This window comes from Sinohyriopsis cumingii, chromosome 5, assembly GCF_028554795.1.
Source record: "Sinohyriopsis cumingii isolate HCF-2022 chromosome 5, ASM2855479v2, whole genome shotgun sequence".
Lineage (NCBI taxonomy): Eukaryota > Metazoa > Mollusca > Bivalvia > Unionida > Unionidae > Sinohyriopsis > Sinohyriopsis cumingii.
In genome coordinates this window covers 64,440,847-64,453,630 of record NC_142965.1, presented here as the reverse complement: position 1 = coordinate 64,453,630, position 12,784 = coordinate 64,440,847, and the positions used below count along the sequence as shown (strand labels likewise).

General features: G+C 34.5%; 1 protein-coding gene across 1 annotated transcript; it reads left to right on the top strand.

Annotated features, from left to right (window-relative positions):
• Positions 1-733: 733 nt before the first annotated feature.
• LOC149799323 (uncharacterized) lies at positions 734-12,372 on the top strand. Its single transcript, XM_089958632.1, has 5 exons — positions 734-882; positions 5,851-5,902; positions 6,977-7,076; positions 7,667-7,763; positions 11,587-12,372. The coding sequence occupies exons 2-5, from the start codon at positions 5,875-5,877 to the stop codon at positions 11,692-11,694; spliced, it is 333 nt and encodes a 110-aa protein (XP_089814758.1). The 5' UTR covers positions 734-882; positions 5,851-5,874; the 3' UTR covers positions 11,695-12,372.
• The last annotated feature ends 412 nt before the right edge of the window (positions 12,373-12,784 follow it).

The following is a 12,784-nucleotide window of genomic DNA, read 5'->3' as shown; positions in this document are numbered from 1 at the left end:
AGGATAACCTCGCTAAATGGAACATTGATCAGCAGCACCTCTGAAGATAAGTGTGTAGCTGAAATTTCATGAATTACTAACCTTTTATTTGACCATTATCCCAGTAGGCAAATGCCATATGGATGTAAAAGCTTCACGTCAAAAAACTGTTCTCACCATGTATGGGATATTTCTCATGATTTCAAACAGGGCTATGTTCGAAATTAAATTTGCGTTGGCCATTTGGGATGTTCCATGTTGAACATTCATACATTAGCTCAATCAAAGATCACGCTCGGTGAATGGGGAATTACTACTCTTAAACTGAATTAAAACCCAAAAATTTGTATATTTCCAAAGAACTGACATCTATCATTATAGTCAATGTGACCAATCATATGCCTTGTAAATCAGTTATATGTCTGAGTCGTGTTTCTGAGCAATTGGGCGGGTTTCGTTTCACTCCGCCCCTTCTTATTGCAGGACAAATCAAATCAAGCCTTCGAAACCATACCAGCATTTTTAGCGTAAGTATTAACAAAAAGAAAGACCGAGAAAAAACATGTTTAATTTATTTATTGTAATGCATGAATAGAGAATTTAAGCAGCATATTTACATGCATTAATTTGTACTAATAAAATCTCGAGACCTTGTGTGATGCTATATTGTTATTATAAAAGTGCCTTTATTTGAACAAGTAGCTCTTGGGGTAAACCCTACATTATATTCTGAATTATGGATAGCATGCGCATGTGCAGTGTTTATTCATGTTCTCATAAGATTGATCACATCCTTTTACAGTCCCACTATCTACTGGACTTACTCCACAGCATAGGAAAGTCAAAGAAGAGGGTTGGCATTTCGTTTGGAAGAGGTTATCATTGCAGAATAGTATACATAAGGTACACTTCTTTTATGATGGCAAATGTGGAATGTTTTATGGAAATTATATCTTAGTTCTGAAGTCAATTGATATCCAACATTGTACTGGAGGAAACGCGTGAAGAAGGCGCGTGATTATATTCGAATACAAATAGATGAAAATGTATATATTTTTCGTTATATATATGACAATTTAGCAGTTGTTACTTGCATGAAAAAGCTGTTATCTTTGCAATTATGATCTTTGTTTAAATTTTATATTCACGTCCGGGGCAAGAAGTCCTAAGCGTTGATGTCCAGATATGTTTTTAACTTATGTATCGGCAATAAATTGCGTAATGTATTTATATTTCATATTGAAATGTATTAGTGGGAGAAAATTTTCACTGTTGGAACTACATTATTTTCCCATTCAATAAATTTCAAATTTCCCGTTATAATAGGACTATTTAAAAATATATTCCTTTATGTCGTATTTTTACTTCTCCTTCTATAGCTCTTTCTAGTTACACATCTCCCCCCCCCCCGCTCTCTCTCTCTCTCTCTCTCTCTCTCTCTCTCTCTCTCTCTCTATTAGGATAAACCAATCCTCAACTGTAAAGGATTTAGTGCAGATTTATTTCATGAATGAAGAGGTGCCATAACAATGCATACAATGAACTCCACAGCAAAGATAATCTTCAAGTTTTAATCTAATTTTAAAAACAAATATTTGACCACGTGAATCGTGCAAATCATCAATGACGCATGTTACGTGACCTAAGTTATGATACTCAGTGTCATCTACATAGTACATGTTACACTGTACGTGAAACTGTAGAAGTTATTAGGGAAACACTCTTGATTAAACATAGTAATAAAATTGTTTATTTAGAGATCTTGACGCCTATCAAAATCATGATTATATCTGAGAACGGTTGATCAGTTGGGGAAATATGAATGTTAATTGAAAGCAGAAATTGGGGTGCATTGTTGATTACCTAACTAAACCGATCTTATGCATTTTAATTTGTACTGTCCGATTGACCTTTTTCCATAATTGAGGTAGGAGTTTAGGCATGCGTGCATAATGTCAAGCAGGGTAAAATTGTGTACCTGGTTTTGACTTCTAGACACAGCCTTGATTTTGACCATAGAATATTCAAGAAACGAATTTTGTTTAGAATTTGATGGAAATCTTCATTAAGATAAGCCTCTTTCCGGTTCTCTTATTGTGACTTAGGTTTTTATGTTATGGTTGTTTTATATTAGAATTACTCATTCCTACTTGAACATCTAAAGTGGAATCATTCTTTTAGTCGTGTTCATTTTGTTTACCTTGAGATAATTTATTGATTTAGATTATTAATTCGAAACATTAAGTGCTCTTTGACTTCAGGACTAAATCACTATTTTTGAATTATTGTGAATCCATTTAGAGACATTTTGGATTATGTCATTGAGATACCACTAGAACATCAACAGTTTACCAGACTATCGGTACAGTAGCACATTCATTCGAAACACCACTGGAATTCATTCGGATCTTTATACTTTTGGACTTGGGATGAAACTTCTTGGACTATTAGGAAATTGTTTTACAAATACTGCAAGTTGTTTTTCAGGTTTCACTATTTATTCTAGGAAAACAAAGTATTTTTCTTGAATTTTATAAAACCTATTGGTTTTCGCTCTTGTCTATTACATACTCAAAGACCATATAGTCGTATCACTTCAAGCTAATCAATGCCACACATTTCACGTTGTAATGCAGAAATAAACAAACTAAAGAACCAAACCCTTTGTAGGTCAACTCAGAATTATTTAAATCTTTTGTTCATAGACATTACGCTCCAACATCTTTCTCCACTACACCACCACAGCACTGTATCAATCAGTGCAAGGATAAATATAAAAATGTATTCGTATTCATATCAATACGAGAATTAAGTCACAAAGATACAGGTTAGACAAAATCAACATAAGTCTACGTTTTAATATCGATATTAAATCGATATAATAACAAGATCTGAATTTGTTAAGAAGATAAACTAGAAATTTTAAAGTGGGAATATTTTATTGTCATTATATCCACTATATAACATGATTTATTGGTATCGCTATATATCCAGGATGAATAGCATAATTTTCTCCAACATCCTAAAAATGCCTAATGATCTCACTGATTAATTAAATGTTTGTCATTATTTGACTATATTTGAAAAAGCCACTAAATATATTAAAAAGTGTATTTTATATTGAATAATATTACTCATGATTGAGTTGCATGTGACAACATTACTATAAGAAATAGGTCAGGAGGGAAAGCTCTGCCTGCTTGAGAATTACTCGCTGTTTTACTTTCGTTTATTACTACTCTTTAGTGATATATATATATATATATATATATATATATATATATATATATATATATATATATATATATATATATATATATATCGAGCTCAGTCTGCTATCTAGTTCAGATTGTTTTGGCGAATAGCTATATACGACCTTCAAAGATGGGGAATTTTATCAAAATTCGCGGTAATGTTAAGGTTGATTGATGCTGTGTAGTTTTAAGATTTTGTCTGTGCAAGTTCCTACAAGACGAATAATCAAGGCATGGAGGAAAATGGATATGAATCAGAGATTTCGAGGGTAAGAACACTACCACTGCTCTCGACATGCTTTACAGTCAGGATACTGGGGCCAACACGTGCAACCCCGCCCCATTCTCATATATAATTTAAACCTTTTTTTTTCAAACTTGTATGCTTGGAAAATATTGGCGCCATGCAGCATTTTACGTATTTAAAAGTTCCCATGCCAAGTTTAGCAGATTTGCTTGCTTGTTATATAGACCGAAAATACCCGCATGTATTTGATAAATCCATCCCGTCGTTGAGAGTTGTAGCACTTGTAAATCTGTATCGTGGCCTGTTCTACAAAAAGCCGTATATTCATTAGTGTGACCACTTTTTCTTAACCTAAATACCTGCTTGACAAAATGACGCTTTCTTTAGATTCACTTTGTATGTATGTATGTATGTATGTATGTATGTATGTATGTATGTATGTATGTGTATGTATATATATATATATATATATATATATATATATATATATATATATATATATATATATATATATATGCACACTCCCACCCCAATAAAGGTGTTTAGGGAGCAACGGGTGGTGAAACCTGGCTAAACATGCCAAAAAATCGAAAGGATTCCGAAAAATGTTCACCTTTTTTTGGAAATAAAGATATCACCATGCATACAAATTTACGTTTCTTTGCAATGCAGGTTGAGTGTCCTACGCTCGTGGAAAATAAATGTCACAAGAAACTTCTTTCTTCACAGGAAGAAAGTCTGATACGGTCTAGATTTTTACCTAAGATAGCTGGAGTTTAAAAAGTGACGGTAATTAGTGCAGTTGACACGTTGTGTCGCGTGTATTACTTTTATTGACGAAAAGGGTTCCATTGACTCCCTGAACCCCTGTTAATCCTGGGATCCAGGGTGGGCAAGTGTTCTATGGCGTTCACCTTTTCAGATACTCACATCTTACCTTTCTCCATGTGGATTCGAGTCTCGGCGCGACCACAGTGGGTTTGAGAGAGAGCCTGCCAGTAGCTTCGCATAGATCGGTCAGTGGATCTTTCCGGGTTATTCCTCTAACAGATATACTGACCGCCATACAGAGTCTACATGTGCTGAAAAATGTCGTTAAACCCACGAAAACTGAAATCAATCCAAGCGAAATCTTATAAGTCCATCCCTGTAAAGGCATCTTCTTTCCTGTAAAGCCCCCTCCCGCCAACAAACATAATCATGATGAAGATATTCGGAATAGTTGTATTTTGCTTTAATGGGCTAACACTCCAATGTAAATTTAAAGGGATAACACCCCAATCGAAACCGAACGGACTAACACCTCAGTTAATGGTCCTTAATGGGGTAGATGCTGCTTTAAAGGTAGTTACCATACGAGAAACGGAACTCTAATTTGCTGATGCGATAATAAACATTTCCGGTTACATAATAATGGGTTACATAACACTTTAAAAGATACGGTAAAATGAGGCCAATTGTTTGCAATACTGTGTATTATATATATATATATATATATATATATATATATATATATATATATATATATATATATATATATATATATATATAATTTCATCAACGTTTGGTGGTCAAATTTATCAGAATGAACGATCTTTGTTATGTATTCGTATTAAAGTATAAACTGAATTCTATATTCTCCGCATTAAACGTATTTATATTCCTCATAAGTCATGAAATTTTAGTTAAATCGGGAAATAACTTAATAAAAAGCGCTGATGCAAGTGGAGCCTATTTAGAAATGTGTAACATGGGTGATTATTGTTTTGTTTGATTTACCATTATTATTCTTTCCTTTCACGAACAATGTATACACCCTGTGATCTTGTCTGTCTGAGGCTGTTAGATTGCTAGCATGGATAAATGCATTGTACGTGCATTTGCATGAAATTGCTACCTAAAACAGTAGGAATAAAGACTTTAAAGGGTCTAGTAATGACTCGCACATCGGCCTGAATGTACACTTGTGTGTTACACATAGGTTCTGATTCTTTAGAACAGGCCAAGTGCGGCAAATAAGTTAATAACAACGAAGAATACAAGTCAGTTCTGCTTTGCTAAACCGTTCGTACTACTAAGTATACCAATCTTAGTAGCAGTATTTACATCTTGATTAATTCGAAAGAGAAACTTATGTAGTATTTTCTTTAGTGAGTCCTTGAATCATATATCCTTTCTGTGCAGATACCATTTTACCCAATTGAATTAAATGCAGTTTTTGCCGCATATGTTCGCCAAAATTAGATCGAGTCTTTATTTTACCATTATTAATTTTAGCAGACTTTTGAAAAGTGCTAAACAACTAATATTGGCTTGCATTATCCATATATCATACTTGATTATTTTATCATTATACTTTTTCATTATTAGCACCACCTTTAAAGAAGACAAACCATGTCAGCAGAATATGACTTTGATGACGGTATGTTGATAAAGTGTTTTATTTATAATAACTTTTATTTTGTTAATTCCATTTGCTATATTTTGAAAATCGCGTTAAGTGTTCCACGAAGAAATATACTGATGAACACTTGTTCATGTCTTGATCCAATTGTAATTGACAATATTTAAGATTTTAATTTTAACAGTAGAGGATTGTTCGTTATCGAGTCCAGTTCCAAACATACTTATCTATGATTCACGACTATGCTTTCTAATAAGCGAACAGTTCGATGATCTTGCAAGGAAACGTCGCCATTAAGTGGCACTTATTCCAAAATACGTGTACAATACAAAATCAATTGGTGTATGACAGCAGCTTTAAACGTAAAAATTTGCAACAGACTCAGACACATTTGCAGGTAAGACATAATAGCTAATGTGTACAGCAGTCATTAGTGCAAGAAAGGGAAGTGAACGTGGCTTACATTCTCACAGATTGATGCAAGAAACTCACTAATTACTTTCCATGAACATTCTATAAAGTCTAGACAAACTCATGAATGATATACTTGTTCTGAATATAGATTTTCGTGTAATTTTATAGGATACCCTATACCTGTTACTTGACATCTGATGGAACATTGATTATGAAACTACCATTTATGTTGGCCTGCTTTTGCAGGTAATAAACACAGGGAACATCACTTTACTGGTAACCGTGAAACTTTGGAAAGCTTAAATCTTTCTTCCGTACATTAAAGTCTACTGAACTAAAAACTATTTCCTTGAAGGAGGAAAAAGAAGAACAGCAACAGCTAAAAAAGGATTAAAAAAAGATAAAACAAAAACAACAAAATATAGCAAATAAAAAAATCTGAAGGTTTCTTCATCTGCATCTTGCATATTGTTTTAAACGATTTAGCTAAGCCATTCAAGAAAACGTCCTGTTTCGTTGTATTGCTTGGAATATATATATATATATATATATATATATATATATATATATATATATATATATATATATATATATATATATATATATATACTTCAAAGTATACGTGTTTTAGTTTATGTCTTGGTTTTCGTCCCATTTACATTCTATTTTATCTCTAAGTTATTGCAAAAGACGGGAGAAATAATAGAGCCATTATTGAAGTAAAGATGGCATCATTCAATCGAAAGAACGATGTCGAGTGTTACTTCACACCTGATGGGTAAGTTTGATGCTGTCATATTCTGTATAAGCGTCTCACTGGAAATAGTGCAAAGTAGTACGAATAAAATGATCCTGTATTATTGCTGTAATTTCATTGTTACAGTTCCACCTTGTATATGACCATTTTCAGTGACATCTTGAATAATGTGATTAGAAGTTACAAATAATCTTGCTTTGGTTTTTTTTTAAAACAAAAGGACAGCAGTGTGTATTACTAGCTGTATATAATTGACTAATTGTTTCTATTTTATGGGTGGGAAGGTTTTAATTTGAAATACGTTAATTTCGCAGATTTCTTGATTAAATTGGCGTAACTAATATAATATTTTCATTGCTTACACATTCGATAGAAGGTATCATAAATGGGTATAGATATCATATATGTCAAAATAGACATTTACAGGATGAAAGAGCGCATGCGCCTCACTCACTATGGACCAACATATAGTCACGTTTAAATACGGAACTATATTTACAGACTGAATGCATATTGTTGCTAAAGTAAATACATTTTAATAAAAGAGAAGGAGGTCAACACTGTCTATTGCTATCAACAGTTTATACTGATGCTTTTTTTTACCATCACAGGACATTTAAGATCAAAACAAATGCTAATGGAAATGTTTATTCCAAGACTATCCCGGGTTTGACGAAGGACCACGTTGAAATGCCCGCGGAGATTAGCGTAAGTTCCAGTATATTCCCCTAGCGTCTCATATCCGTATGGCCTCACGTAAAAATTGGAGTGATTTTTTTCATTTTCAGTGATTTTGCTTATATGTCATGAATCCATGACTACAGTATTTACAAATGGATGAATGGACGTTTGTTATTTTGATCAATGTTGTAACATATAATCACAGCAGAACCAATGAAGATCCAAGATAATTTACGACACAGTTTACGTTCCATTAGACAACATCTGTAACAAATAATGTTATGAATTAAGATTAACTTAACTTGATTATATTTAACAAGTTTGTCTTGTTTATAATTTACAAGAAAATTTTCCAAACGTGTAATTATTTACATGATATAATGTATTGGATAATAATAATAATAATAATAATAATAATGAAGACTTTGTATAGCGCCTAATCTTTAGAAGCTATAAGCGTTTAACAACATTAGACAACACCTATAACATAAAATACGTATATAATGATATGATTACAAAAACAAACACCATGACATTAGAAAACATAAAAAACATGCTGAAAATATTAAAGGTTGGAAACATTATTAGGTCTTTAAGTTTATTCTTGCAATAGAAATAAGTGAGTTTTAAGAGCACTCTTGAATGGGATCACTGTATCTTTGTGTCTAAGTTCAGTGGGCAATTCATTCTGCGTTGCTGGGCCCTGGTATGCAAAAGAACGCTGTCCATATGACTTTGTTTTCATAGTGGGAATAATGAGAATACGATTGTCAGAAGAGGAGCGTAAGTATCTTGCTGGTGTCTACAGATGGGTGATGTCGGATAGGTATGTTGGAATGGAGTCCGTCATTGAAACATAGCACAGAAAACAAATTTTGTGTTTGATTCTGGATAGCCAGTGTAGGGTACAGAGCAGCGGGAGGTGTGTTCTGATCGTGGTATTCAAAGTATGATCCGAGAAGATGTGTTTTGAACTTTTTTGAAGTTTTTGGAGTAGATATTGAGATGAACCAGACATAAATGAGTTACAATTGTCCAGTCTTGAAATTACTAATGAACATACAAGTGTTTTAGTGGCATCAGCTGAAAGATATTTGCGAATGGAGCTGATGCGTCTCAGCTCAAGATATGCAGCCTTGCATATGTTCATGACTTGTTGGTGCAGCGTGAGAGTACTGTCCAGAGTAACACCTAGGTTGCGTACTGACTGTGTGAATTTAATGTTGGTGTTGCTGATATTTATTGTTTGAGGTAAAGGATTTGAATGAGAAAGTCTTTGTGTTGTGATCAGAATGGCCTCAGTTTCATCATCATTTATCTGCAGCTTATTACATGTCATCCATGATTTCACATCAGAAATGCACCTCTACACCTTGGATGGTAGCATCAACTTCATTTGGGTGGCTAGATTTGTATATTTTGGTGTCAGCAGCGTACAATTGGTGAGACACTGGTTGATGATCTATGACACGTGAGAGTTGCTTAGTGTACAGAATGACGCGAACATGTCCTAGACAGACCCCTGTGGAACACCACAACATAGATTATCTGGATGACGCGAACATGTCCTAGACAGACCCCTGTGGAACACCACAACATAGATTATCTGGGCTGGAGTGTATTCCATTTGCAGACACAATTGTGTCCTGTTGACCAAGTAAGACTTGAACCACAGTAAGGCTGCATCATGAATGCCAAATACATGCTGGAGATGGCGAAGTAATATATCAAGGTATATTATGTCAAATGCTGCAGACAAAACAAGGAGGGTGAGGGCTGTAATCTTTCCGCCCTCCAACGCAGAGAGAATGTCATTAACTACTATTAGAAGAGTAGTTTCAGTAACGTGACAAGAGAGATATCCATATTGTACATTGCTAAAAAGACTGTTTGAATTCAGATGAGATACAAGCTGGGATAGAACAACCTTTTCTAAGAATTTCGATATGAATGGGAGATTAGGAACTGGGCGGTAGTTGTTTAAATCGTTATGTTCGAATGTTGTTTTCTTCAGCAGAGGATTTACAATGGCAGTTTTGAAAAATGATGGTAATTCCCCGGATGAGAGAGAGGTATTAATAACATCAGTTAGTGAAGGCAATACTGGATCTAAGCACACAAGCAGCAGTGACGTTGGAATTGGATCAAGTTCATATGACTTTGGTGCACTCTTCATCACGAATTTACGTACTAAATCCATAGAGATAGGTTCAAATGCTGCTAATGGTTGGCGCTGAAATACTGTATCTCAACTATATGGCGACGACGAGTCAAGCTTACCTCTAATTGTTTGTACTTTGTCACGGAAGAAATTTGCAAACAGGTCCGGATGGTCGATTGGAGAGAAGGGAGTTGGAAGTGGTGTACATTTGTTCCTTGACATTAGCTTGCTAGTAATCTGGAAGAGCTCTTTGCAGCTGGAACTTTCCATGATCATAGTACTGTAATGAGCTGATTTTGCTGCATGGACTCTTAGCGGCTTCATAGATTTACTTATTAATAGTGAGTCTGGTGGAAAGCCAAAGCCTCTCAGCTTTACGGCGGTCTCTTTTAGCAGTGCGAAGCTGGTCCCTAACATTGCTATACCATGGAAAACACTTTTGAACTGATACTCTGCACTTGGTGGCCTCGACATGTTTGTCAAGCAATGAACGCAGGCAGTTATCGAGTAGTTCTGCTGTAGGAGGTAAGCAATTTGTTAGGTTTTCTGGGATATCATGCATTAATTTGATTCTATTTATCATACGGAGGTTTCTCTTAGTAGTAAATAAAGGTATAGGGTTAGTGACTGATACGTCAAGATGGCATATAATGCAGAGGTGATCTGATGCAAGTTCGTTGGACACCAGGAAGGACCGTAAAATATTAGCATCAGGTCTATGATCAATGCAGTCTAAAACTTGAACATGTTTATGGGTGGGTTGGTTAATTGACTGTTTCAGGTTGAAAACATTAATGGAATCTATGAGTTTTTATTTGTTTGGGTTTCCGGGACAGACAAACTGAAATTGAAATCTCCAATAATATTCAGGTTGCCACCTATCGAATTTCCATACTCCAGGAGAGGTCGAAACTGCTCCAAAAAAGAGAGATTCAGTCAGATTGTGTTTTCTACTACTTAGGAGGGCGGTATAGGCAGAAAAAAATGGACTAACCTTTTCTCCAGTGTGAGTGTGGTTTTGACTACTTCAAACGATGTGTGGTAGAAATTAAAAGTTGTGGTGTGGTTATGGCGTTTGATCATGGAGTTTTTTGTGATGACAGCAACTCCTCCTCCGCGAGAATGGCGGGGGAAAGACTTGATGGAGTAACCGGTGTGTGTTAGATCCGCATACTTGGGCTTATCGCCTGATGTTTTTAGCCATGTTTCTGTCAATACAAGGCATCGATATCCTGATATCGATACATCCAATGTATTGGATATCGATACATTGAATGTACTGAATATCAATACATATAATGTACTGTGGATATCTATACTTATGCTCGACACTTTAGTGGTAGACGACTATGCGTTTTAATTTCAACTTATGTCAATAAAAATTCACATAGGTAAATATTACAGACAGCCTCCCCATTTACAAACTGGACGTGAGATAATACAAGTCTGCAGTTTAAAGGGGTTTTTAGCTCAGGGAAAGTAGAACATGTATAAACTGAAAAAATACAGTGATTGAAGCTAGACGTCACCGTTGCTTTTAAGGTTGGGATATGGTCTTTATGGGAATTTGATCTAATGTATATAATATGCATATATATTTTATGCAAACGTTAAGCCTAATACGGATTAATTCAGTAATTTTCAAATCTGTTCTTGAACATATACAATGTTGTTCGTTTTTCATTTCAGAAGTCAAATGGCCATTTCAAGGTGATCCTGAAAAAGAAAAAAGTTTTCAGCATCAAAGAACTTTTCTTTGGGAATGACGAGAGAGGTCTCTCTTGTTCACTTATATAAAAGATTTCAAATAAAGTCTGATCTTCCGAAAATAAAATGTATGTCTATGAAATCGGACTCGAGAGATCTAACATGGAACCCGATTTAGGTTTGTGTAGCAACAATTAGTAGTGTGATCATTGAGATTTTATAGTTATGTGAAATATCAGCGGAGGTAGCATTTCATACATATTTTATATTCAAATGTGAGATATTGATTCATTCAAATATTTATTTCAAATTCATTCCATAATACTGCGTTTATTTCTAAAACAAAGCCATTGAGAAATACTAAATATCAAATAAGCTATATCGATATGAAATCATACTTTCTCTTTCATAAATGCCATCGTTAACCAAATACAATAATATATCAGATACTGTATATAAAGGCTAAAATAACAGTATGTACAATCCCAACGTGCCTAGAACCTTGCATTTTAGGACACCATATGTATAAGGAGTCAATTATACCTCCACAGTTGCTATTTTAGATGTTTGCACGATTATTTTAAAGAACCTCCTTTCTTCCGAAACAAATTATTTTGGTTTCTCGTGGTTGTATTCCTTTCAAGACATGTTCCGTTATAGTTGTTTTCGCTTTCTTGATGAAATATTTATTCAGAAATTCAAAATATCTTTATTAATATGTACATTGTCAAAGTAAAACTGTCATCTACAGGTCTCTTTCTCTTCCTACTACAATGTTTCCGAGTTGTTTTTGAGACATATTCCATTTAAAGACTCTGAAAGATGTGGATACTAATTTTGGTCGTTTTATCTCAATTTGATATGTGTAAAGTATAGAAAGGTGGAAAGCATAGAAAGGTGGAAAGTATAAAAAGTTCATGAATAAAACCAATCATGCTGATAATTCTGTAGTTCTTTGGAATAGTTAGTTTCACACACACACACACACACGCGCACACACGCACACAGACAGTAGCAATCATATATTGCCAGCATAGAAAGACATTTGTTAGTCTTCAGTGAGGAAGAGATAAACGTATTACCATTACTTCGATACTTTCCGGAACAGCAGTTAGGGTTTCCGTATCAAAGAATGGAAAACTTGTGTATTTGAGTATTTGACCTGGGTTAAACAAGATTA